Source organism: Nannospalax galili, unplaced genomic scaffold (assembly GCF_000622305.1).
Source record: "Nannospalax galili isolate Female #2095 unplaced genomic scaffold, S.galili_v1.0 scaffold735, whole genome shotgun sequence".
Taxonomy (NCBI): Eukaryota; Metazoa; Chordata; class Mammalia; order Rodentia; family Spalacidae; genus Nannospalax; species Nannospalax galili.
In genome coordinates this window covers 3,300,065-3,327,629 of record NW_008337053.1, presented here as the reverse complement: position 1 = coordinate 3,327,629, position 27,565 = coordinate 3,300,065, and the positions used below count along the sequence as shown (strand labels likewise).

At 43.9% G+C, this 27,565-nt stretch overlaps 1 protein-coding gene and 1 pseudogene across 3 annotated transcripts in view; both read right to left on the bottom strand.

Moving 5' to 3' along the window:
• The window catches only part of Spock1 (SPARC (osteonectin), cwcv and kazal like domains proteoglycan 1), a 562,385-nt gene extending 537,484 nt beyond the window's left edge, over nucleotides 1-24,901 (bottom strand). Inside the window, exons 1-2 of one of the 3 annotated variants that reach the window (XM_008831820.2) lie at nucleotides 24,749-24,901; nucleotides 23,932-24,117 (exon numbers count right to left, since the gene is read on the bottom strand). In XM_008831820.2, coding sequence (XP_008830042.1) covers nucleotides 23,932-24,117 — 186 coding nt within the window. In that variant the 5' untranslated portion in view covers nucleotides 24,749-24,901. Of the gene's footprint in view, nucleotides 1-23,931; nucleotides 24,118-24,377; nucleotides 24,483-24,748 lie in introns of those variants that run through there. The other 2 variants (XM_008831819.2, XM_008831818.3) reach the window with 2 other exon arrangements.
• Nucleotides 7,703-8,371, bottom strand: LOC103733053 (annotated as a pseudogene).
• Nucleotides 24,902-27,565: the final 2,664 nt, after the last annotated feature.

The following is a 27,565-nucleotide window of genomic DNA, read 5'->3' as shown; positions in this document are numbered from 1 at the left end:
GAAAATTGCCATGTTCTGACTTTTTTCTAGTTCCCTGTCTAGAACTTATCATGCTAATTACTCTTGCCTTTACTTCTCCTTCACATCTCCTATTCAGGATTCAAAGACTTTCTTTTCCCCCTAGAGATAAGAGTTATGCAGTTTGGGACCCACTGAAGGGGTACTCCAATTGCTTTACCCTGCATCCCTGTTCAGCATGCATGGAAGAAGCCAGAACAGTCTGCATCCTGACTCCCTATTGACAATTTGGATAACCTCTTCAGAGGATGGTGTGATAAGAATAGGAGGTAGGAATTGGCTGGGCAGTTAGGGTAAAAAGGCCCCAAAGAAAAGTAGCCAGTTTCTTGGCTAAAAGTCACAATGTCCTTGGGCCTCTTAGCAACCTATTCCATTCCAAAGGACAAAAATGTTGAAAATGTTTGGGGGCTTTTATATAATCTTTAAAGATTTTATGGTTACTTCTTCAGAGGGGAGAATGTTAGAGTAGCCAAAATCCCCACAAAAAAATAAATAAAGAAGAAGAAAGAGTGCACATGAAGTTATCAGAAAAAAGTGATGGGGAGATATGGGAGGCATTGAGGGGAGGGAGTGGGCATGGATTCGATCAAAACACCTTATATGCATGTATGAAGTTCTCAAAGTTTTTGTAAAAATTTAAAAAATCACAATAAGAGCACACACAAAATTTTCAAAGGAAGAACGCATAGGATGCTGGATCTTAAATAGAACCAGTAAAGAAAAACCTTTAAAATATAAATATGCATAGGTTTAGAGATAATTGGAGAACTGGAATATATAATCCGAGGACCTTGCACACAATGTCTTGAAAGCTGATTTACACATGTGGAGGATGGAGTGAGATGCTCCAGTGCCTCTCATAGCAGATCCTCAAAGACCTGACAGAGCTAGGACGGGAACAGTTGAGAACTTGTAGAGTGACATTAAAAATACATTGAAAACTTTTATAAATCAAAACAACTCCACAAATACATACCATAGTGTGGAAATGTAGCTCACCAAATGTGTACAAACATCATCATCATCATCATCATCATCATCATCATAAATTATGGCAAATGAGAAGAAAGATGAGACATGGGAAAGGAAAAAATAAATATGATAATATCAGTAATTACAACAAATGCGAACACATAAATCGAGAAAGGGAAGATTTAGTATACCTCTTTAAAGAACATACGTGTAATTTTTAATTTTACAATGAAAAGGGATAAAAAAGAGAGGAGGAAACATCTTGGTGAACACAGAAAGTAACAGAATCATATGTAAATGTCAGGATCACCCAAAGCAGAAGGTAAACAAATGCCTTAAGCACTGAAACACATTTTAAGAACCTGCTGTCACCATCTTCTGTGTCTCCAATCCCACAGTCTCAATACACACAAAGCACATAGAGTCGCAGTTAAAAGAGAAATGAAGACACCTAACCATAGCAAGCAGTTTAACATGCCACTATTGGTAATTTTCAAGTCAAGGAGATAAAAATTATTTACAAACTAGTATGTGAATAACAAATAATATTTGTAGATTCTCAACACAAAATGCCTGGTATTTTCAAGCACAAGGAAATAATCAGCCAGCATGACCACAGTATTATCAATGGAGTTTAACAGAACACATTTTTGATCACTATTGAAACAATGCATGAAAATTAAGATCAGAAAGATACATGAAACAACAAAAAAAAAAAAAAAACATGACAAGAAACACAAAACCACATATCACAGACATTTAGATTTGAAATAATCCCTGGTTTTACTTTAAAGGGGATCTAAGTTAAATAACTCAGTCAGTAAAATGTTTTAAGAAATTAAATAAACTCTCTGTCCTTCCCATTCCATAGACAGCCACTTCTTCTCATGGTGTAGGCCAGCCTCCTCCATGAGGCAGGACAGTAAAGTTGGAGTGAACGAATTCAGCCATATTGGGCACTTGAGTGCCAGGATTGCCTTTAACTCTGGTAAAGTGGATATTTTTGCCATCAGTGACCCCTTCATTGACCTTAACTAGATGATTTACATGTCCTAGTATGATTCTACCCACAGCAAGTTCCACTACTTGCCACCAATGGGAAAGTCTCCATCTTCCAGGACCAAATGAGGTGGTGCTGGTGCTGAGTATCTAATGATATCTTTGCTACCATGGAGAAGGCCAGGGTCCACTTGAGGTGTGGATCTGAAAGGGTCATCACCTCTGCCCTTTCTGCTGATTCCCCCATGTTTATGATGGGTATGAACCACAAAAAGTAAGACAATGCTCTCAAGAGCATTGCTCAACAACGCCACCTACACCACCAACTGCTTAGCTCCTCTGGCCAAGGCCATCTATGACAACATCAGTATTGTGGGACTCATGACCACAAGCCATGCGATCACCACCACCCAGAAGACCATGGACAGCTCCTCCGGGAAACTATGGTGTGATGACCCCAGGGCTGCCCAGAACATCATCCCTGCATCCATTGGTGCTGCCAAGGCCATGGGTAAAGTCATCCCAGAGCTGAACGGGAGGCTCACTGGCATTGCCTTCATGTCCCTACCCCCAATGTGTCCATCATAGATATGACCTGCCACCTGGAGAAAGCTGTTAACTAAATACAATGACATCAAGAAGGTGGTGAAGCAGGCATTGGAGAGCCCCCTAAAGGGCAGCCTGGGCTATACTGAAGACCAGATCATCTCCTACAACTTTACCACTCTTCTACCTTTGATGCCAGGCCTGGCACTGCCCTCATTTCCTGGTATGACAATGAATTTGGCTATAGCAACAAGATGATGGACCTCAGAGTCCACATGGCCTCCAAGGAATAAGAAACCTGGACCACCCACCCCAGCAAGAGGAAGAGAGAGGCCCTTAGTTGGGAAGTCCCTGCCCCAACTCAGCCCCTAACACACTGAGTATCTCCCTTCACAGTTTCTAGCCCAGACCCCTAGAAGAAAATGAGACATTTTGTAGTTTCTTTAAAAGTAGTATATTTGCTAGTCTGTGATGTCTGCTAAGGTAAACTCAAGCCAGACAGGGGCCCAGCACGGATGGGGGAAGTCGGCAGGAAGCCCCAGCCCTAGCTGAGGTTCTTCTGGCATTTGATGGATTCTGGGAGAGGACGTGTCAGTTATCCCTACTACTGTGACACCTCATAAGCTGATCAGACTCCAAGGGATAGGCCCATATCCAAGGATACCTGAGAAACTCAAATTGGACTTGGCAGGCCCTTAAAAAAGACAAATAATAATAATAGAGGACATGAAGTTGAGAGAGGTATGGTAAGGTGGGGGTGACAAGGGGAGAAAGGGTCTGACTATAATCAAAATGTATTGTATAAAATTCTCAAATCAATAAAAAAATTTAAGAGTAATGAATTTATTTTTTAGGACTGGAAAAGCCACTGCAGAAAGCTTTGGAAGGGAGTTATCCAGACATCTTTCTCACCAATTTCAAGGTTGGGAAGACACTTGCAGACCATGCTGAGATGGGAATTGCCAACTCCTGCCTTGGGATATCTTTGGGATATCCTTGGGATATCTTTCAGGGACTTGGGGAGGAAGACTAGATGTTGGGTAGTAAAGCAAACCTATCAACCTGCCAATGACCCTTAAGAGCACTTCCACACAAGAGCAGGTCAACATCCACTAGACCATGACAATGCTTCCCTGCTTACTCCCTGGAGAAAGACAGGGGGATGCAGCCTCTTCCACAGAGCCCTGCCCCCTCCAGTGAGCTCCAAGTATCAACTCAGACAGCATGTGAGTGCTATAAAAACCTGGCAGAGGATACTCCCATCTTAGAACAGCCTCTTGACTCTGGAAAGAGGGATACCAGCTTCATGAAAACTAGTCGAATAGGTCCCAGCTCCTGTCACATAGAATGACATTTACTTCATGCTTACAAACAGAAACATGGATTGCAATCAGATTTGAAGCTACCTTCCTTTATGTTAGATTTTCTGCTTTGGCATGCCACTTAACTACTTCAGGACTTAGGCTTGATCTCTGAAGCTCATGAAGGTCAAATGAGCTATGTGTCAAGTGGTTGGAACAGAAATTCAGTGTATGGGGGTATACACATGGACCAGAGGTATGACAAGCAGAAAGAAAGAGTGGCCAGGCGGCTTTAGAATAGCATCTGCCATAAAACTCTGTCCATCAATAAATGTTAGGTGTTACTATTGTTAGATCAAAAGTTAGTTAGCTAAAATCATCCACCATCAGATCAGAAAGACCAAACAGGCAGCCTTGAGACTCAATCACCTGGACCACCCACCCCAGCAAGAGGAAGAGAGAGGCCCTTAGTTGGGAAGTCCCTGCCCCAACTCAGCCCCTAACACACTGAGTATCTCCCTTCACAGTTTCTAGCCCAGACCCCTAGAAGAAGGGGAGAGGCTTAGGGAACCCTACTTTCTTGAATACCATCTTGAATACCATCACTGTATGCCCCCCCAAAAGAAACTAAACAAGCTTTTTCTGTGTTCACTAATAAACCTGAGTAGAAAAAAGAAATTTTCATTAATAAAGATTTAAGTGCTAACTAACACAAGCCAGGTCACAGATCCCAGAGGATTTAAAAATTGGTATATGTTAGTGAAATTTCACATTTCAAGGAATTTCTATGCTGCCAAGAGAAGGTTAAGGACCCATATTTCATGGGTATATTAAATAGTGGGGGGGGTTACCTGCCCTTGTGTTCTTATAAAGGGAGAAGAGGGCACTAGCCGACAAACTTCCAGATATTTAAGATCCATTTTTTATCTAGAGACTTCATAAAGTGATGAAAATGATCTCACCGTCCCCTTCTCCTTGGGTTTCATGAGCAGAGGACTAGGCAGTTGCCAACATTTGGAGGCATGTAATACTCACCAGGTCCTCTCAGTAAGGTGTAGTGACATTCAAGTGCCATCTAAGAGCTATTATAAGTAAACTACTTAAAAAACAAAACCAGAGCAAGTATAACTAGGGAAATTTTGAATCCCCAGTTTGCATATTTTCCCAGGCATGGTCTTGCTAATCTGTGCTACAATGAACTAAACAGAGAAAAGAGAATTGAAGAGAACTGACGAAACTGAGAGAAACAGCAGCCTGGGGGAAGCCAGCATCCCACTGCTCAGCAGGGCAGAGAGAAGAGAGCTTAGTAAACCAAAGAACAACCCCAAAATGGCCCAGGGAGAGCCATCTCATGCATTCCCCATGAACACACCACTTGCATAACGCAGGGGTAGAGATCCAAGAGAGGATGCTCTTGGGATGTCTTTAACGTATGTAACTTCTCCCTGTTCTGAGGACATGGTAGAATCACCCTTAATTGCCCCATGGATGCTCTCAACACTGACATCCCATCTAAAAAGCACTGGATATGGAGGCACATTTCTACAGCTCACCACTCCCCCTGTGACTGTGACTTTAAGGCATGCCCTGGAACCCTCAGCAGCCACTGTCCTGAGTAAGCACACACCAAGGCCCTCACCCCCCTGCCACATGAGAAATGGGTGGCATGAGGTAGAAATGGACTTTGTGATTTAAGACAAAAATATTATTTTGGAGTTGTTCTCAGTGTGTAACAAAAGATAACAGGAAGAAGAGATTGACGTGGCGTTAAGCCACCACATCAAGGAATCATGAGCCCACCAGAGGGCCCATTCTGACCTCTAATGTGGGAGGAAAGGGGTTAAATGACGAAGCATGTATCCATCACCAACAGACTCCTCAAACCACAAGTCTAGCTTGTGCAAGGGAATAGGAAGAAGAAATTCCAAATCTGACATCAGATGGGCGTTTCAAACTCAATTGGACTTGGTTTATAAATCTAAAAATAATAGAAAATGAATCTATGTTATTAAGGGAAAGCAGTAAGTAAAAATAAACAAAATTGCTTCATGTTTATTTCCCAAATTGAAATTCCTCAATAAGCGGATTGCTCATCCATGTTTAGTAAACAGGGGCATGTGTTTGTGACTGGCCTCAGAAAGCAGCAGATGTTCACACTTGCTTGCTTTGAAGCACACATGCGCGCACACACACATACACACACACACACACACACACACACACAAGCTCTCACACTACTGCAATTTTCAGCCTCAGAAAGCAGCAGATGTTCACACTTGCTTGCTTTGAAGCACACATGCGCACACACACACACACACACAAGCTCTCACACTACTGCAATTTTCAAAAGACAATCAATACCACCCCAAGACAATCAGTTCTTATCAGCCCTACCAACTACACTAATCCTATTATGTGCCTTCCTATTTCTCTTAGAGATAGAGTTGAATTTCTCTTCACAGAAAGGGTATATACTGCAGAGAGAGATTAGGATGTCTAGAAATAACACGGCCCAGGAAGTGGATTATCATTCAACTGTCCTTATAGAAAGAGGTGAACACTGAATAGCCAAAGTGTAGCCTTGGGGGTGACAAGGAGATGGACTAAAATGGCAGAGCTCCCCAGCTTCCCAAATCCTCATACCTACCCTACACCTTCTTAAAAAAAAAGTATGTCTTTGCTCCAGCCTGAAAGTCAGCAGGGCAAAAGATACATAAGAACTCTAAGGAAAATGGAAGGTGTGGAGCCAGGAGAGACTAGGCAAATTACACTGTGTAACAAAGAGCTGTTGGGGAGGGGAGAGAAAAGGCTTCTTTGGCTTTGCTGTAGAAGAGAGTCTTGAACACACCAAAAGCTAAAAGCCAGTGAAGAGCCAGAGATCCAGGCTATTGAGAAGCATTGCTATGGATTATGATTCTGTCTTCTGGACCAGTTTTGAAAAATGGAAGCAGAAGCTGTGCTTTCTGAATTTCTTTGGCTGCTAGACAATGCATCTAGGAATGGGCCCCTAAGCCTTGGCTGTGTGAGGACCTGGGTTCATCTAAGCCCATATGCTTCTGCAGAAACACGCCTACTCATCACATTGCCCTCCTTCAGTGGTCTTCTCCAAAAGACTGCCCGATTCAGAGCAGGTACCTTCTCCCTGCAAGAATCCATGATCTCTCCATTGGAATTGAACCACCTTCCCTGGATTAACTCATATTACCTTGTATTTCCATTGTCTAGTTACCTGTTTATCCAAATAGTGTTGGTTCCTTAAAAGCAAGATTTATTCTAGAAACCCCACATTCTCAAGCTCTGCAGCATACCCAATAAAGAAATGTTCAATAATTAAAACCATTAAGTCTCTCAAAATGAAAAGTTTACTTGAGCCAAAGAAAAGGTAGAAAGTAGGCCAGTAATCTTCACTGGCCCTTCACCTTATCCATCCATCACAAACTGAATTTCTCTCTTTTTTTCAGTTTTATGTTTTTATTCTTTTGTAATGGTGCTCTCACACATAACAAGCAGTCTGGAAGTTAGTGTCCATATACATTCATAACATTTAAATTAGAGTTTGGGATTTCACTATTATTATAGGTATCACTCAACATAGAGATTACAACTTGTGAACAAATTTTCTACAAAATTAAATCTTATGTAAACTCTATTTCTACTCTTCAGGAAAATTAAGTATTCTTCAAAAAAGAAAAAAAAAAACCTGTTGTCCAATGGCATCATAAAAATCATATGTAATTACAGCAAACCTTTATAAGTCAAAAATAGGGTAATTTCCTGGAAAATGCTGAATATTTAAAATAAAAATAACTAAAGCTGAAAATGGCAGTAACTGTGCCAACAGAAGTATTGCCTTATCTTGTCCACCATCATCTTGCCGCTTCAGGCCCTGCCACTGGTGGAGAACCGCTCGGGGAACTTCTGTTTGGAGGAGGTTTGGGTTTTGGCATCTTACTAAGAATAGGTGCCATCTCTTTTCTCTCATCAAAATTCTCCCACTGCTCTTATAGTTTGAAAATACCCCTTATTATTTCCAAAACCTTCTTCATATCCACAGAAAGCTCTGCAAACCATTGTCCGGCATCTTTCTGTTGTACAACATAGGCTACATGTAGGCAAGCTAAAGCTATCATGAAAGGAGGGTACAGGAGGCAAAGAGCCACCCTGTAGGTATCATTCTTTATTCTCCATGCAAGCAGAAGCAACATGTCTTATTGGCCCATATCCTGCACATACTGGAGCAAAGGTCTGTAAGGATGATACACTATCAAGCAACAATCCATTAGTTCTAAAAGGTAGAATTTACATTCTAATATATGATTCATCCTGTAAGGAAATTCCTTTGGAAATGCATATGAAAATCTAGGTTTTAATTCAGAAGTAGCAGCAGTGGTCAATCTTGCATTTGAGACTACATCAAATTCCTCTACTTTGGATGCCAAAAACACACATGTGGGAGCCATTAATACAGGATCTATGCCTTTCAGAGAATACCTGGCATAGACTCTCTTGAAGTAGCCCATAGCAGTAGCAATAACTTGTCTTAATTTAAGATGTTCTCCTAAAGCTTGGATAAGTAAATGTTTTAAATGTATCATCTGGTATCATTAGAATAAGAACCTTTAACAAAAATTTCTATATGTTTAAATCATGACCATTCTTTTGTTTTTTGGTCTTTTGACACAAGATCTCCCTGTAGCTCCAGCTGGCCTGGAACTCCCTATGTAGACCAGGCTGGCCTTGAACTCACAGAGATCTGCCTGCCTCTGCCTCCCAAGTGCTGGGATCAAAGGCATGCGTGCCACCACACCCAGCATGACTATTCTCCACAAACTGAATTTCTTGCATCCACTCTGACACCTGTTCTTTGTTCAGAGGACAAGTCTTCTGTTGGTCAGTTTTATGTGTTACAATCATAGTTTACATAAAGACCAACTCTGATGTGGGGAGAGAAATGGCATAAAATTAGCAAGATTCTAAAACTATGACTCCAAAGTTACTCCAAAAGATCAGTTTGGGTGCTAAGGCTCCATGTCAGATGACTCATGGCTACGGGTCTGTACAAACATAGGAAGGAGGCAGTCTCCCAGACCTGTGACGAGGGGAGCAGTGTGTGGCAGAACAGGCTTCCTCTGTCTCACCCAGGCACATTAAAGTGTGTCACAGTTCTAAATGGGCCTTTTAAATTAGCCCAAGCCCAGAAAGGAGAAGGGTTCACTTTTATATTAGTGTGATTTAGGAGTTACATTGCCAAGAGATTAATTGCTAAAATGAAAATGTCTTTTAGGTCATATCAGAAAGATAACCTGTTTCTACTTTTTCCCATGCTAATGGCAGCCAGCCTTGCTCTGCAGTGGGGCCAGACAGGCTGAGAGAGCAACCTAGGTGGGATATCAGGACAGTCACTGGGAAAGCTTTGAGAAGGATGCAGAAGAAAGCATTCCTTCCACTATCCTAGGGTAGGCTAAATATACCCCATTATCCTAAGTTGTACCCATGGACAACAGAAACATCCAGACAGAGGCAGTACAATAGTGGCCCCCTTCCACTACTCAGGACTTGTAGACAACCTGAATCAAAAGTAAGCCCAGGATCCCACACCATTTGTGAGGCTGCTGGGCTTGATGACACTGTCATGGGCCATAGCCCCTTTTCTGCACCAAGAAAGCATATTGGATTTATCTAGGGCAACAGCTAAAGAATCTCAGCACATAGGCAAACATCGACAGAACCCACAGACAACCTCAGAGAGAACCCAAGATAGTAGTAGAGGTCCTAAAGCTGGAGAACCTCTTAAGCATGCAGAATGGTGACCCACATAGTGCAGCTGTCACTCAACTTCTGCGGAACTCACAGGACCAGGTCTCTAAAGTTTGTTGTACAGCATATGAAAATAAAGTGAGCTGTGAACAGGACTCTCTTGTTGGATATAACACATATTACCAAAATCCATTGTGAAACAGGAATTAAGGGAGAGTCTTGGCTGTCCACGTGGAAACTGTCAGCTTTTGGGGGGAGTGGAAGTATTTTATTCTGCATTCTCCCACTCTTTAGGGAAACAAATTAAATAGGCCTTCTGGTTCACAATGACTCATAGGAAAATGCACAGCATTTTGAACAACTCCCAATAGTCCTTTCTTGTAGCAAAAATAATAAAAGTTTTATGATATTTATTATGCTGAATTTATCATATCCCTCAGGATATGAAACAAAACATATTTAATTAATTCTGAATTTTCTTGATTCTAGAAAAGTCAAATATCTTGAGAAGAGCTTCGTACCCTAGACTAGGAGCTCTATGAGGATAGGGAGTTTTGCTATCTGGTTCATGTCTGCTTCCCACGACCTAGACAACTATTGGGTATATTTATTGATTAAATGAACAAGAGAGGGATGATTTGGCAAATGTCCATGTTCTCAACGTCATCCCTTGAGGGCTTTCAAGGGAGGGGAAATAGAATTCAGTTGTATAAAGGCAGAAAGGGTAAAAATGGAACAGGAGAGGTTAAATGGAACAGAGAAGAGAGGGGAATGGAACTGTGGAGGGGGGTACAGGGAAGGATAGCTAACACTAAAGACATTTTGAAAAAGTCATATGGAAACTTACTGCTGTGAAACTGTCCTAAAATATATGCACATACATATAAGTTTAAATGGAACTACCCTATAATGGAGCAGCAATGCCCCTACTAGACAGTGCAGGCTAACAAATTAAAAGCCCAGTGCTAAAATTAGTTACCTCTTCTGGACTTTTTGGCCAGTGAGTTTCCATAGACCTTCAAACATTATAGGCTATTGTCTTTGTTCTTTATTACCCTACAGATGTTGATAGTAAGACACCACACACTTGAGTCATAGAACATGGAAAAATCAAGCTGGTACTGACCTGCAAGCTTCATCCCTACTGGCTAGCTTTCATAGTTCTGGAAGGTGCTATGTACACTATCAAAGGAGAAAAATAGTCATCAGTGTTACCCAGTTGTAAATCCTGCCAAATAGAATAATGACCAGTCTGGCAAGATATTCCCACGGACGCAATAGTGGCACAAATGTCATGTGAATAGTATGTGGGGATTATTAACACTGATTAATAAGTATTTACTTGACTTCAATAAAATATTTTATTATTTTCTAAAAATGTCATGTGAGTAACCAACCACTTTCTGATTGGATTTAAGACCCAATGGAATCCGTATGTTAGCCTCTACATATGTTAGCCCTTAGGGCCAAGAACCTATAGCTATATGGGTTTACAGGCCCTTGGGGAGATCCTACTATTTTTTTTAATTTTTTATTGAGCTTTTGTAATTTCATACAACAGTTCTTAATCAAATTTAGACCCCTCCTTCCCATCCATGTCCCCCCATCCCCCCACCCCCTCATGTATTCTGTCATACATGTTCCGTCCTAGCCAGTCAAGCATTTGTACCCAGATGTCCTTCAGTGCTAATCTGTCAACTGCACTGGAGTCTAGTCAGCCCATCTAGAGACTGTATGTAAGGAACACTCTCCCTCACCCAGTAGCAATCAGTCTCAGGCTAGGGCCGATCTGCCACCCATTTCTCTCCTCCCCTCTGGTCCCTTGTTTAGTTGAGTTGGCATGGGTCCTGTGCTCGATGCCACCATTGCCACAAGTTCAGAATGTGCAAGCTTCCAGTGGCCTGAAAACCTGCTCCCCTGTGTTCATGAACCAGCCCTGGCTCTTACAATCTTTCTGCCCCCTCTTCCACAACAGTCCCTGAGCTGTGGGTGGGTGAAGAGCCTACCATTATTATGCTAAATGGATAGAGCCTTAAACTGATTCATAATTACTTATTATGATACCCAAGATTACTGCATCTTTCAAACCTTATCAGAGCATCAAGTTGATGGCAATTAACACAGAGATCCATAACTGGCCAAAGTACAGAGAATAAGAGACTGTGGAATGCTCAGCCCAAATGGAACATCCCTACCATATCCCTTCCTCCCAAGGCCTCAGGGATCATCATGAAAAAGGGGATGGAAAGATTTTAAAGGCTACTGGGGTTGGATGACTACAGCAAAACAGCATTTTTCAGACACAACAGAGCAGCTGCACATATGAACCCACAGTGGTTGTGACAGCATGCACAAGACCTGTGCAAGCTCAAGCCAGAACAAAGTCCTAGCACGGAGTAGGGATGGGGCATGAAGTCCCAGCCCCAGATGAGGAACTGTTGGCAACTGATAGCTACTAGAAGAGGGAGAGTCAGGTTTCTTTAAGGGTGTAGCCCCTGATATGTAGGTCACACTCCAACAGAGTATATGGGCAATACAAACTAGACTCAATAGGTTTTTAAAAACTGAAGACACAAAGCTGGGCAGGTAGAGAAGCAGAATAGACCTGGGAAGAGTTGGAGGAGGGGGATAAATATGATCAGAATGCATTGTATAAAATTCTCAAATAATAAAAAATGCAAATAATTTTTAAATGATGATTTGGCATATCAACCTCACGGGTAAGAAAATTAATGTGATCATACATGTTAAATGTTTGGTGCCCATCATATAATAAACCTTCAATGAATGTTTAAGAAAAATACATCATAATGTGGAACAACCTACCTCCAGGCCAGCATTTTACAACCGTGACTTTACTGTCAATTTCTCTTGGCGGTAGTGGGAGGCTTCCTCAACGATACAGGATGTTTAGCAATGACTGTTACCCACCCTACTGTGGCAACCCAAATGTCCAAATGTCTCCAGAGATACTCTATTACCTATATGGGAATCAATGGCCTAGAGAGAGCTTCCAAGGAACCGACAAGACCCAGAGTGGTATTGTGTTTACATCTCATTGGTGATGCTGCAATAGCACCAGGGGAGCTCTGCTTCTCACCTATTCTTCAGTGAGTATGCCTGAAAGGTCCGGTGAGAGCAGTGAGTGGGAGGAAATATTACTGAATGAAAAGCAGGCAGATGTCTTGGACAAAAATAAAGATTGAGCCATGGGCCCAGGCCTTGTCTGTATTCCACAAGAGAAGCCACTTTTCTGCTGTGGTAGAGATGGACTTGGTTTTTAATGATTTCCTCTCATCCTCTTCCACCGCTAGGGCATTAAAGCATCTATATATGATGTACCAGTGGGGAATCCATCAGAAGTAACTGCATTTAAAATCAAGCTTGGAGCATCTGTTCCCAATTATAAGCAAGGGTAGGATTCATTAATACTACCACAACAAGTTCAATGGTATCTTCAGAGAACGGGCTTTGCAAAGCACTCACAAAACCAAGTATAAGAAAGGGAAACAGGTTCTCCTCCAGACTCTGGGTGAGCTGGGGCTTCACACAGACTGTTTCCCTGTGGAGCCAAGAAGCAGCCCTCCCGAGCAGAACCACTGCCTGTGTGTATCTTGATATGTGCTGCACGTTTCTGCACCATTATTCCTCACCAAGAAACACTAACACCCAGCACTGGTAAGGGCACAGTGCACTATACACTCATCAATTCTGTGGAATTCTGTACAACACAGTAACACAGATGAGTGGTCTTTAAAATGCATATGTCAGCACACCAAGCATTTCTACTTAAAATTGAAAGAAAGTAATTCTAAATGCAGGGAGGCTCATCTGCCCAAAATATTTTCATGTAATTATCCAGGATAAGGAAAAAATATAAACAACCATTTACCTATCATCAGAAACCTTGATTTGGTATATTGTAGAATACATCTTTGAAATAATATAAACCATTAAAACATCATTTATGACATCTAGTACCACATTAAAATATTTATGCTGCATTCTTAAATGAACAAGAAGGGGAAGATAATGGGCACTAAAACATAGAAACAATCAATCCTGGAAATGAAAACTTTGGCATTAAAGTTTTCTGGAAATAAATAGATGTCCCCCAAAGGGTTAACATTATCTGCATATTAGACAGAAATGAGTGATTGATTTCTCTGTCTTCTAACTTATCTTTTAAAATTATCTATTCCTTTAAGGTGGGGGAAAGAATAATATGAAGTCAAAAGAATAATGAAACCTTCAGTTAGAGTATAAATACATCTTTTCTATACTCTTTCTACCCTGATTTTTACCTACATGTTTTATCTATAGCACCCAAACACTGCTGTATCTTTAACTATAGATTGCTTCTCTCCTTTAAGTAATGTATAATCTGTGTGTGCTACCCTCCTGTGAAGCATGTCCCCAAGAAATGCTGGGCTACTAAGGACAGGGGGCCTTTTCTGTGATTATGTCTCTGTGCACTATAGGCCTTAGTCTGGAGCCTTCACAAGGCCAAGGTCACCACACTTGAGCATTCATGAGCACATCAGGTTGTTTCTTCTAACCCACACACCCCAGTGCACAGACTAGCATACTCCTGTTACCAGTGTTTAGGTTCCTAGAGCCAGGCACAATGGATGTAGAGCCCAGATGATCTGAGGTGAGTGGGCAACAGACGGAGACACAAAAGCTAAATCGATGATCCCTTATAGACATGGCCCAGGCTCACAAGGACACGTCAGAAAGCCCAGAAAGCCAGGTTCTAGTGGTCCATTTGTCTTCTTTGCAGAATAACTTCCAACAGGTTTCTCCAGCTGCTCTGCACTTTTCCTTTCCTTTGTCTCAGAGAGGAACCACGTTTGTCTCTCTGCTATGTCCTAAGTGTGGCCTGGCCAGTGACTCTGTATAATGAACACAAGAATGAGTAAACTAATCAATCCTACTGAATCAATATGCCAGGATCTGTTTTTATTGGGGGGGGGGCTGGGGGGGAAGACCATGGAAAACGAAAGAAAATATTCAAAAGATATGTTCAAAGATTTTTCTGACGATTTTTAAGCCACCAACTCTGGCATGCAAAAATTTCACAATTTCTCAAATATGAGTACATGCAGAATCTCTTTCATCTTCAGAGACAGTATTTTCACTCTTATTCACTGCCAGTGACAAAGGGCTTATTCAAGAAGACTTGAAAATGCCACAGGCCAGGTCCCAAGATCATAGCAAGTCTGTCTGCTGTGACAGGAAACAGTGTTGTGACCTGAAGAAAGGGCTGAACACTAACCAGCCAAACCCTCAAAAGTCACAAGGAAGTCCCCATAGCCACCGAGCAGGGAAAGGCCTGGAAAAACCACAGACGCTCCTTAATAATGGGGCAAGAGAAACACCTCCAGATGGCCACATGTCTCTTCAACAGTCCTGACTATTTTCTCCCTCTTGGCCACGATTTCATCAATTTTAGGCACCACTAATTTACCATTGATTAGAGGAAATTCGGCCAAATAGAGTAAAGAAAAGTTTGAGAGTTGGTTGAGAACAATGGAATGACTTCAGTATAAGGAATGCTGCTAACTCTTGCTGATACTCAAACTTTCTAAATACTTTCATTTGTCACAGGCCCTGGTCCTTCCAAAATAATCTGACCAACCAAACAAAATGGTTCAGTATGCCAAGGAGAGAGTGCCAAGCAGAGTCACACGTCCTATAGCCCTCAGATCTTCCAAATTCTAGTATCTGTATCTCTATACCTGAGGGCACGCATCCTAAAGGAGTAAACAGTCTTTGTTATAGTCACCATTCCTTGTCAATTATATGACCTTAACATCACTTCAGCCACAATACCTGCTCACTATAAACTAAAGCCAATAGCCAGAATCAATTTCCCCTAGTCAATGTTTAAAGAAAGTATATCCATTTTGTAATAAACGAGACATAGTCACCTGGAATTTGGCCCTCTGCAGACAGGAAGATTTGCTGAGATGGTTCCCCATACTGTATAATCAGAGAAAGTCCCACATCAGTTCCACTGTGCTCACGTGTGTGAGGACCCCTATGCCAGGCAGAGGTCAAATGCTATTCCAGTCCATGGAACCTCAGAGCAATGGCTGTTGCTCAGAATGATGCAGACACACGCACTAGAAATGGGAATCTTTCCTTCTGCTTATAACAACAGTAGCCCTACTGGCACGAGGGGAAAACACGGCCCTCACTTTGTCTCATTGGTATGAATGGTGTGCACTTTAGAATGAATGACAGTTCTCCAGGATTTTCCTGAAAATGCAGTCTGAGAACTCTTTGCATTCAAATCACCTGGACTGTGTTTCAAATGCAGGTTCCTGGGTACCATTACTGTATGGTGGAAGCTGAGCTCTGAATTAGCAGGCTCAAGTCTGCATTTGAAGCAAGCCCTACCAGTGACTAAGTTCTAAGCATGCTGGCCCAGAGTATCCCTCTGGGCACTTGGGCACTTCTGTTTTAAACTTGGCCACGGCTGGTCACCTTTAGCTGTCCTCCCATCTCTTTGGACTGGGAGTAGTTCTGTGTACATGGAGGAACAGTGAGTAGAGCCGAAATGGAAAATAAAGGTCTCTCCTCTCTATTTTGTTTTCCCATGTTTTATTTGAGCCATGGTTGCCTAGGACAACTGTACCAAAACCTTGTCCTTCCCCAGACACAAGCACTGCTGAATCTGAATAACTGTCCACATCATCACAGAGGGAGAGCCCCAAATTACTACAAATAGTTGCATAATATATCCTTCTTTCCCACCCCATTGCATTAATTAGTTCATTTTTCTTTTTCCCTTTTTTAATAAGGCATCTTCAAAAGTTCCAATTTTATTTTTATTGTATGTATATGTGTGACTGCCTGCATGTATGTATGTGCACCAAGCGCATACCTGGTGCTTCTGAAGGCCAGATGTGTGTGTCAGATCCCTTGGAACTGGAGTTATAGGCAGTTCTAAGCACAGGAGAGAGTCTACTACTTGAAGAAATCCTAGGATAAACACACCTGATGGAAAAGCATTAAGAGCTTTCCCACTTCTGGACCCTCAGGCCTGTTCATCCCACTTTCTGGAGCACAGTGGCCTCCTCTCCTCCCCAGCTTGTTCCATCCAGATTACGCACCTTTCAGAGGGAGGGAAGCTTTTTGCAGCCAAATCATTCCTTAAATCCTCCTTCTCCCCAAGACTGGCTAGGGGCATCGTTGCTTCTGCCTCACAGCACTCTTCCCAGCCGCACCTAAGTGACTGTTTTGAGATGGTTTGCTGATCTTACACAATAGACCGAAAGCTCCAGGACAGTATGAATGTGTCTATCTCCTGTTCCCAGGGCCTAGCAAGGGCCCCATATGACTGGTATTTGAAGAGCATTACCACACCAACAAAACGCCCCTTCTCTACACAAAAACGCCCTTCTCTACACAAACTATTTGCTATTGTTTTGGTGTTTCCTAAGCTATAGCCAGTCTGCTTTGGCTGAAGTGAATTACAGGCCTTTTGACAGCCTTTAATGAGCAGGAACTGAAGAGCTGGTTTTTGAGAGAGAAAGAGCAACAGTCTGCCCAACCCTACTAGTATTTTCCAGTTGGTTTTACAGCCAAAGCTGAAGCTTACAGATGGACTGAATGCCAGTAAGAAGCACCACTAGACCCTGGAGACACTGCCCCTAGAAGAGTGATACCAATATCATTCAGAAGTGAGACTGAATAGCAGGGAGCTAATGTCCAGGGGTGCTAAGAAAGCCATGGCAAGATGCAGAACAGAAGGACCACTTGCCTTAGAGCTCCACTCAGCTCTCGGCCCATAAAGCTACCAGGGAAGATGCCGTAAAACAAAATGAGGCTTTCCCTTTATAATTGGCTAAAGGGTCCCGGATGTGAGCTTAATGGCAGCAGTGACTGGCATCAGTTAGGGCCTACTTTCTGTATGAAAACCCCCAAGTGAGCCCTTTGTATAACTAGTTTGGCTCAGCTGAGCACAAAACTCCTCCCTGATACTTCATGATGAAGTTTCTGGTTTCAGGAGGGTCTCAGAGTCACGTGAAATATGGTGGGAAGGTGCCTCGGCCAGGAGCTGCACGAGGCAAATAACAGAGATTGGGCCACATTAACTGCATGCATCCTTTCAGACTGGCAAGAAATGAAGCCAGGCTCAAGGATCATGGGACAAACCTCATTTCCGTTTAAACTGGCTTAGACTAGTCTTCAGTCATTTGCATTACAGAGTCCTCATTAATAAAACACTACCATCCCATTTAAAACAAAGAGGAGTCAGAAGGCTCAGATAGTATAGATAACCTAAGGTTACTTTAAATTAATTGTGAAAGGCTTGGGCAGTGCCGGGATGGTGGTGTATCCATGGTTTGGGGAACCTCCCATATTTTCTCTCCATCCACCATTTTCAAAGTAGAAACAGGTAGTCGTGGGCCCTTTTCTTCACAGTGGGCTTATTCTTGCTCTCCAAACTGAAAGTGCAGCCCTCTGCAGCCCCAGCTTAGTTTACTAAACTCTCTATCCCAGACACAGACTTCTTTGGTAATAGTGCACTAAAATGGTACATCTTACAATTCATGGCATTTTATACTACGCGAAATACACTGAGAAAAGTGCCTATAACCTCAGGCAAACAAATCTCCACACATGGGAAAACAAGACCATGTGTGAGCTTGGATCTAAGTGACTTCCCGTCTGACAATGGCACAGGACACTTCACTATAAAAAAGGTAAACTGCCAGGCATGGTGGTGCATGTCTTTAATCCCAGCACTGGGGAGGAAGAGGCAGGAGGATCTCTGTGAGTTTGAGGCCAGCCTGGTCTACATAGTGAGTTCCAGGCCAGCTGGGGTTACAGGGAGACGCTGTCTCAAAATTCACCACAAAAAAGGTAAACTGAGTCTTCCTGAAAGTGTCTCAGTTTGGATATTGAATGTATTTTATTTTAAATATATCATACTGAGTAAACAAATAAATGATTTTTAATAAAGTATCTAATTACTAATCTTCCTTTGTCTCCTCAAGCAAGATAACAGTTGAGTTAATGATTAGGGTCCAACTGTCCATTTGGAACCAGTTCTTGGTTTTGAAAACAGCCTTACCAACATGTAATAGATGCCTCATCTCCTAGAAGTACAGTCCAGTCCTGTCCTGCATGGCAGGGCTAGGAAGACCCAGGAGAGCCAGAGAGTCACCCCAGAAAGGTCAGTAGTGACAAGAGGCTCTACCACATCTACCAAGCAAGACCTTGCTTTTCTCTGGCAAGGGCAAACCAAAAGGAAGTTCAGGGAGGACAGAATGCTCTTAGGTCTGTCAACTCTTAAAGTGTCGCTGTGAAGCAATTATTTCTATCAGTGATCATTTGGAACAGGGGATTTAAGATAGTGGGTTCATTAAAGAGAGTTAGGATCACAAACTCATTTAAGTCTCCTTGAACCTGTTAAATCAAAATGATTTTCTGCTACTCTCCATTACAAACTAAGTTCCTGTGGTGACAGATTAATGACTGAGCCACTAAGCCATACCATCTCTTGTCACCAGCCCCACCGACTGAGCCAGCCCTTGTTCTATCAGTAAGCCCCACTTGCCCTTGAAACTCATTATAACTGAGTTAAAAGCACATGATCAAATCAGATGCTGTCACTGAGACTCTGTTTCTACAGAGACCACCCCATCCCACAGCATATACACCAGATAAAAACAGCACCAGGGCTGGCCCTTGTGCTTTCATTAGAATTACAAACCCAGGTCACTCAGGAATAAGATAAATGCCAGCCAAGGCAACACTTCTGACTCTTTGGGCTTGCTAGAGGTAATTATCCTGGAGTTAAATGTCAGGGCTGTTTCATGTGTGCAAAAGAAAGAAAATGTCATGTTTATTGTAAGCAACAATATTATTTCAATCCAATCAGAATCTCATTATTAGAAGAAGAAAAAGTTTGACATGACTTCAACAGTAAGCTCTGTCTGCCTGGCTTCCCGCCCCTCAGGGTCTTGGCTGATTGCCCTCAGACTAGAACCAGAGAAGACTCAAAATGCTATGTGTATGGAGCTAAGGACAGAGCACACTCTGGAGATCCACTCAGCTGACTGACTACCGGGCCCATGTTCCTCCACATTCTGGAAACTGGATTTTTAGCCAACAGGCTTAGCATTCTCAGTAAACAGGGGATGATAATAATAGTACTTCCTTCATAGGACTGTTATAAATATTAAAGAATATACAGGAAGTACCTTGCCTTGAACAATGCCAGGTGCACAGAGCACTCCATAAATGTTAGCTATTATCTATTTCCTCAGTGTTAAATCTCTTCATTACAACCAACAAGTATTACTTTATAAGAAAAAACTTGTCTTTGAAAAGAGCACAGAATAAGAAAGAAATGTGTGACAGCATAAGTTAACAGTGGACCAGAGGTTATAGGAAAGAGAAGATTATGTTAATCCTGCTCACTTTTGTAGTTCTGAATCTCATATTTATAAGACTGAATGAACATAAGAATGAATAGAGAGAACGTGACCAAAGCCACATCTGATGTCAGCTAATGTCTCAAACTCAAACCATGTAGGAGTCAAATGCAAGACAGCTAGAGATAGGAAACTACTATGAACTTAAGCCAAACACTTGCTTTCTGCATCTTCTCCTTCTTGATACTGTATTTCTGCAAAAGTCCAGGCCTCCCTCAGTCTAAAACATCCTAATTTCCAATCTTTATAAAGTAATAATCAAATGAATAGACTGCATGTACATTTAGGAACAATCATCTGAATGTTGTCATATCATTCCTGGATCTATAACTCCAGCCAACAAGTCATGTTGTAGTTCTAATGGTTTAGCTTCTGGGAAGAAAAGAGTGGCTATTTGTGCCTAGAGTGGTAAGACACATTCAAAGTGACAGGTCACGGACTGCCGTTTCATCTCCAGCGATATCAGAGCATTCAACAGTCGAGAGAGCACAGAGCACTCGTCCCAGGATCCTACTCACTTCAAAGTTGACTCAGAAACAACTACCAATTGGCACTGTCACCCCTCTCTAAGGAGTCCTTAGAACCAAGCATGGTGGTGCACACCTATAATCCCAGCACATGGGCAGTGTGGACTAGAGGGTCAGGAGTTTAAAGAAAACCTTAGCTATGTAGTGAATTCAAGACCAGCCTGGGCCACAGGAGACCCTTCCCCCAAACACTAAAGAAATAAACATAAGATAACCCTTAGCTTCACAAGATCAAAAATCATTTCTAAATCTCCCCCAAGTACATCAAAGTAACAAGTCGGGGAGCAAACAAGTTTTCTTTCACAATAAGTTTCAAAATTGGCAAGCATCATTAAGGTATTCTTAGGACACAGTCTTTCAAAGAGATCAGAAGCTTCAAAATAAAAAGCACCAAAATAATAGCAACGAAGGCTGAGGTCTTATCAATCTGAAGCAAATCAGTCAGGCTCAGTGAAAGTGATCAGGCTGTCTGAAACACTGCTACACCGCAGGACCTTTATCTATTGCCCCTGGAGTTTCTAGAGAAAACAGCCTTTTCTCCCTGATCCCAGGAGGCCCAGGCTTTTCCAAGACAACAGCCCAACTGAAGATAGTTGTCCTTCCCCTAAAACAGCATCTGATCTGAGTTCACAGCACTTTAAAGAGGTTAATGACATTCAATTATGTCTGAGCCACTGTGGATATCAGGCAACTCTGTGAAGCATAGAAAATGGTTGATGATGGATAGTTTGTCATTTCTTAAACATTTTTAGATGTGTTTTTAATGGTATGCTAGGTCAAATTATCTTGGGTTTTTTTTTTTTTTTTTTGTCTTTTTGAGACAGGGTCTCCCTCAGTTGTCCTGGAACTCACTATGTAGACCAGGCTGGCCTTGAACTCAGAGATCCACCTGCCTCTGCCTCCTGAGTGCTGGGATTAAAGGCGTTCGCCACCATGCCCGGCCCAAATTATCATTTTTACAAACTATATGTAGCTAAAAATATTGGTTTGGCATTTAAAACTGCTCTAGAGCTTTCTTCTTTTGCTGGCAAGCCTTAGACCTTTATTTAAAACAATAATTAAGGCAGTATTTCCTGACCAGCCTAAGAGTTGTTTAGTATGTTTGTTTAAAATATGAACTCTAGGGGTTGGCGAGATGGCTCAGCAGTTAAGAGCACTGGTTACTCTTGCAGAGGCCCCAGGTTCAGTTCCCTACACCCACATGGTAGCTAACAACGGTCCATAACTTCAGTTCCAGGGGATCCAACGCCCTCTTCTGAACTCCATAGGCACTGCGCGACACAAATGCACATATATATATAATATATATATATATATATATATATATATATATATATATGCAGGCAATACACTCATACACACAAAATAAAATAAAAACAGTAAATTAAAAAATATTGAAAAAATATGAACTCTAGCAGTCATCGCACAAAACAGAATCCAAATCTACAACGGAAAATCTTGGATGGTGTAATTTAGCAGATAACCCAGGTGAGTTTCATCACCAGTCAGGTTTGGAACAAATATTAACCCCCCAAAAAATTTAATTCTAGAATCATCCAAAAGAAAAATAAGACATAAACAGCTCACTTAAAAAATCCATAATTACGACACATTGAGAATGAAGATATGGGCAAGATGAAAGGATGGTAGACCTGCCCACAACCCAAAGGCCCAGCAGGCACAAGCATTTCCATCGCACCCATGCCCACTACCAAGACACCCAGCAAAGGTGGCCCATCCTTCAAAGCCGCCCCAATGTGCCAGCTCTAGAAGAGTTTCCAGCATGTATCCCAACTCTACCTGAAATGTAATAATTTATAAACAAAACAAAATGAAATGATTTCTACCCTAAGTAGAAATACTTCCCTCACACTTCTCCCCAGCAAACCTATGAATGGTAGTGTCACAATCTGGCCATCTTTCAGCCATAGGCAATGGTAGTCAACACAAAACTCCACAGATTAGATCAGAAAAGGGGATCAAGGATGTTAAGACAGCCAAGTAGTGACAGTAAGACATGGTATCTCCTTAGCTTGGGGTGCAGGGGACAGATTTGTTGCAAAAGGCCCCAAATAATGGAGGACATTTAATGCAAGTATGTGAAAGTCTCTTTCCAAGAGAAGCTGCTCACCAGCCACTCCAGAAGAGAAAGAGATGGTGATATTTTCAAAACACAAGGAAACATCTGGCTTTCATTCGTTCAGTTTCCCAGGCCTACTTCTTGCAGTGCCTGGGCATGCTGAGAATGGGCTCTAGGGAATCCAGCGGAGAGAAGCTCATGGCCCTGTTCATCTCCTGCCTCACCCTGTAAATCATGCCCTGTGATGAAAAGAGGCTCTGTCATACTGATCAAGTTATCTTTGAAAATATATATTGCCAAAAATGTTATTCTAACACCCAAACTGCTCCAGAAAATAAAACAGCAATGCATTTGACATAAAAGCTTTACTCTTTTCATTGACCTCTTGGACATTTTTACAATATTTAAAGCATCTTGGGGACAGGAATCGTTAATGTCAAGTGCCATAAAATGTCACACTAGCCCCCTGGAAGGGCTTGGCTTGAGCCACCTGGGGCAGTCTTCGAAGGAGCTGGCACAGAGAGGATGCCATCTGCTGGAAAGACTTCACCAGGTGCTTCTTGCCCAAGATCTGGGTAAACATGGGAAGCGTCAGCAAGGGCTTGGGCAGAAACAGGCACCAGAAGTGCCTCTGCCCCCTGGTGCCCAGGAATAAGTTTCTCCACCTGCAAGGGCTCTCTTTCAGGACAGGGAACCAACACCATGGGCTACCAGCTCCCCTTTCCTTTCCACTAAAGACTGGAAGGATCCAAAACACCACACTCTTCCCTGACATTTTATCTGGCTCATTGCCATGAGACCCCCTGAACCTCTTCTCATGCCTGCCACAGCTGGCTCCCTAACAAATGAGCTATGCTCAGGCAGTGGGGATTTTTCTGAAACACTCAAAAGATGGTCCAGCTCACTGCTGCTCCTGGGAGCTTCTCTCTGGGGCTCGGCAAAGCCAATCTGCCATCAGGAGCCCTCAGAAGCTTAGAAAGCCCCTCTGGCTGAGCTGCTTGTTCCCAGTATGCGTCCTGTTACAGTGTGGTCACCTGCATCAGTCCTGCAAGTGCACACACACCTGGACCACAGGTAACATGCAAGAGCATCAGGCCTTTGAAGTTCTTTTTAAAGTTCCTCTTAGGCAAGACGCACGGACTGTGGACCTCGGTGGGAGATCTGCATCTGACCCCCCCCCACCCTGGCCGCCACCTGCCTCAGAGGACCCCTCTTGGAGAACGAAGCTCCCTCCCGCCCCCGCTCCTCCCCGCAGGGCCAGTGGCAGCAGTACTCACATCTCGAAAGCGGTTCCAGTACTTGTCCCGGTCATACTGGGAGACGGTGCTCAGCCACTGGTCATTGTCTAGAAAATTACCGTTGTCGGGGGCCGCACCGTGGGCGAGTGCGTCCAGGTGCCGGCTCTCTACTTGGAGGAAGCACCACGCCACGGTGGCCGCCGCGAGCACCGCGATCGCCGGCATCTGCGGGCAGGGAACACGGGCTGTGAGCTGGCCAGGGCAGGACCGCCACCAGCCCCTCGCCGCCGCCACCCGGTGTCTGGTCGCCTGGGAGCGCCGCACCAGCTATACCGCCAGGATCACGGCGGGGACAGGGTCATCCCTCGCACACCTGGAACGCTACACGCAGACCTAGAGACCCGGCAGCAATGGAGACTCAGCTACAAATGCAGACGCTGGGTCACATTAAGGGCTGTTGTCAAACTACAGAGGACCCCTCTCACCTGTACTCCGGGTGCCCCACAGACCGCTGCTCTCTGATGGGGAACATCAGTGCCCCTCCCCAAACCCCGGAGCCTCAACCCACACTCCTATAGACCGTGCCTACAGCTGTGGGGCAGGGATGCGGAGAACCCAGCTCTGAACAGCATCCCAGGCTCCTGCAAATGGGGCGAGTGGGGGTGCCCGCAAGCCGGGCCTCCCATTCCGGGCTAAGGAGAAGGTCTCCCTGCGCCCACCCGGCGACTCTGGCGCAATTGGGACGCGCGAAGATGCGCCCAGGCCCTCCTGACCCAGCCAGCCCCACGGGTGGCCGCGGAAGGTCCCAACTACGCCAATACGCCAAGTTGGGGCGCGGGGTTCCGCCGGCACCTACCTTGGGGGCCCACCCGAGTCCGGCGCCCGAGTTGTTAGGGCTCCTGTGGAGCGATCGCGGAGAAGGCTGGTCGCCGGCTGGTCCCGGGAGCACCTGCCCCCCTCCCCCGCCGCCGTGCGTCCGGCTGCTTTGTGAGCCCGCAGCGCTCTGGCTCCGCTGGCTCCCAGGCTCGGGCGCGGCGTCGGCGGGCGGAGGAGCCGGAGCGTACAGCCGGGGCCTCTGGCGCCCCTTGGCGGCTGCACGATGCTGCGCGGCAGTGATTTATTCTCCGCAGGACTGACAGAGTTTTTAGACTGAGGGGAATGAGGTTAGAAGGCCAAGAAGGCGCCAGTGTTGAGACACTCTCAAAGGGTGGGGACACAGACTCAGTATCATTTTGGTGGACAGAGGAGAGAGCTTCTTAAAATGGAGTCTTGGTTCAAGCCTCCCAACTTGCTGAATCAATATTGCTTAAGATCTCCAGGAGGCTGTACTTCCAACGAGTCCCTGGGGGCTTTAGGTGCACAGCAAAGTTTGAGTGGATTTCTGCCCTCCCTATTCCAGGTCAATACACCCAGTGTCTCTGCAGTCTGGTCCCTATCCATGGCCACTTGCTGTCAGTCCCCTAGATTCAGGGACAAGACAGAAAGAGAAGCAGGAAGAAGGCCTTGCCCCAGCCCTCTATCCTTTCCCCAAATGCTCAACCATGTTTGATTAAATCGGACTGGAAGAGGCTTAAATGCCTGCCCCTGACTGAGAGCAGGTGCACTCACTTGTCACTTGCCCAGACCGGTACATTTTTAGAACAAAAATTGAGAGAGAACGACAGAGAGAATGAGAGAGAGCTCAAAAAAACTTCACAATGCTTTTCTGAGAAACACCAAACCAAACTCCAACTGACAACCTAGGCAGTGCATACCTGGCTCCTGACCACTTCTCATCAGACTCCCTCCTCCTGCCCTCCTTCCTACACAGACTGGCCTTAATAAGGTACAAGTGGAAACGGACTCCTCTAGCACTGGCCTTACTTTGACCTGGGTCAAACTTGAGCCAGCTGGAGCCTATTAATGTATCCTGCAGCTGGTCCATCTCCACTTGTTCAGAGACTTGCTGAGCCTGTGGAGCAGGCCAGGACCCAGAGACACTGTCCTGAGCACCCAGTGTTTCTCAAGTTGCAAACTCACTGCACTTGGAGGCACTTACTCTTAGTTTCCCTGGACTGGAGCTCTATTAGGACAGAGACTTTCTTGCTTTTGGCTGCTCCCCAGTGCCCAGGGCACAGCTCATGACACACAAGTGGACTTAGAGAGTTCTTAAGCCTTGCCAGATCTCCATTTGCTCTCTTGCTTCCTATGCCTGCTTGAAGATGTAGACCCTTCCACTCCTCCTCCAGCCTCCTCTGCCGCGTGCCTCCCCGCTATGATGGACTTTTGCCCCTTTGGAAGGGTAAGCTCAAATAAACTCTTCCTTATATAAATTGCTTTGGTCAGTGTTTCTATCACAGCAACTGAAAAGTAACTAATATAAACAGCTTTTTGGCTATGTTTAATGGGTGACAGTTTAAGTTGGATTATGATTTCTTTCTTAAAGCATAGTCTGAATTACAGCCACTGTGATTCTTAGGAGAGGAGTCCTTGCTGTCATGTTGGAGACTGACCTCATTCAGGGTATGTTATATGACAGGAATGTTTTAGGTGTCATGTCCCAAGTGGGACAGACATTTAAGAATGGCGGAGAGGATGTATCTTATGTTCACAGAAACTCATGCAAGCATCACTGCCCCATTTCTTTGCCCAGTTTGCCAGAAAAACTTCTCTAAAGAGTCATCTCTAGATGTCTTTTTTTGCCCCCTCACTTAGGATTCATTCCTCGAGCTATTCAAATCTATCTTTGAGCCAGCTAACTGAAGTGACCTGTCACATCCCTAGCCTGCTCAGCCCTGAACTATTCTGTGGGCTTTGTGGCATGGTCACTCTTGGCTTTCCTGTCCTCACAGGTCATTTCTGCACCTATGCTATGCTCCTCAAGGAGCATCCCTGGGCCCCATACCCTCACTATAACAGCTTTTAGTCACCTGTGTCCCTTGAGGTCCTGTGCTGAGAGTCTGCAAGTCAACTCCAGCCCACAAGGCTCTGAGGGCTTCCCACTAGATATCCATCTTTGTGCCTGACATATCTTCAGGGTGCCTACAGGGCGCACACAACTTCACTCCTTTATCCCCAGGCTTATCTCAGAGCCTGGCATTCACTGACTACTCAGTAAATCTAGTGATTGAATGGATGGATAGATCAAGCAAATTCCATATTCTTTAATGCAGCTCAAAATTTCAAAACCCTAACTTTCTACAACATTTGGTTCTACAGAACCACTCTTTGATCTTCTGCAAAGACTTGTCCCTAGTTTAATTAGAGGGCATCTGCTCTTGGCCAGACTCCAACCTCACAACTGGAATCATCCCTGACAGTACTGAGTGTAGGAAGGGCAGCCAGCACCACACAGGCAGCAGAGGGGATGACAGAGCTGGCCTGAGCCAAAAAAGGACTTAACCTTGGAATAGGGTAAGAAGGCTGGCAGCCGGACACCTGCCATCCACTCGGCCAGCACTTGTGGGGAGGAATGTCAGATTTATTCTGCTACAGAGAGCACCCAGGACCGAGATCAATACTGAGCCTTGAGGCTGTATGTCTCTTTTCTTTGGCTTATGCACAACTCTAATAACTCCTTGTTTTAACATAGTTCTTATTTCCAAAAGCCCCACATGTTTTATTTTCAGTTTAATGGATCCTCAGCCATGTCTCCTGGCTAGATGGAATCAGACATAACTATCACCATTTTATG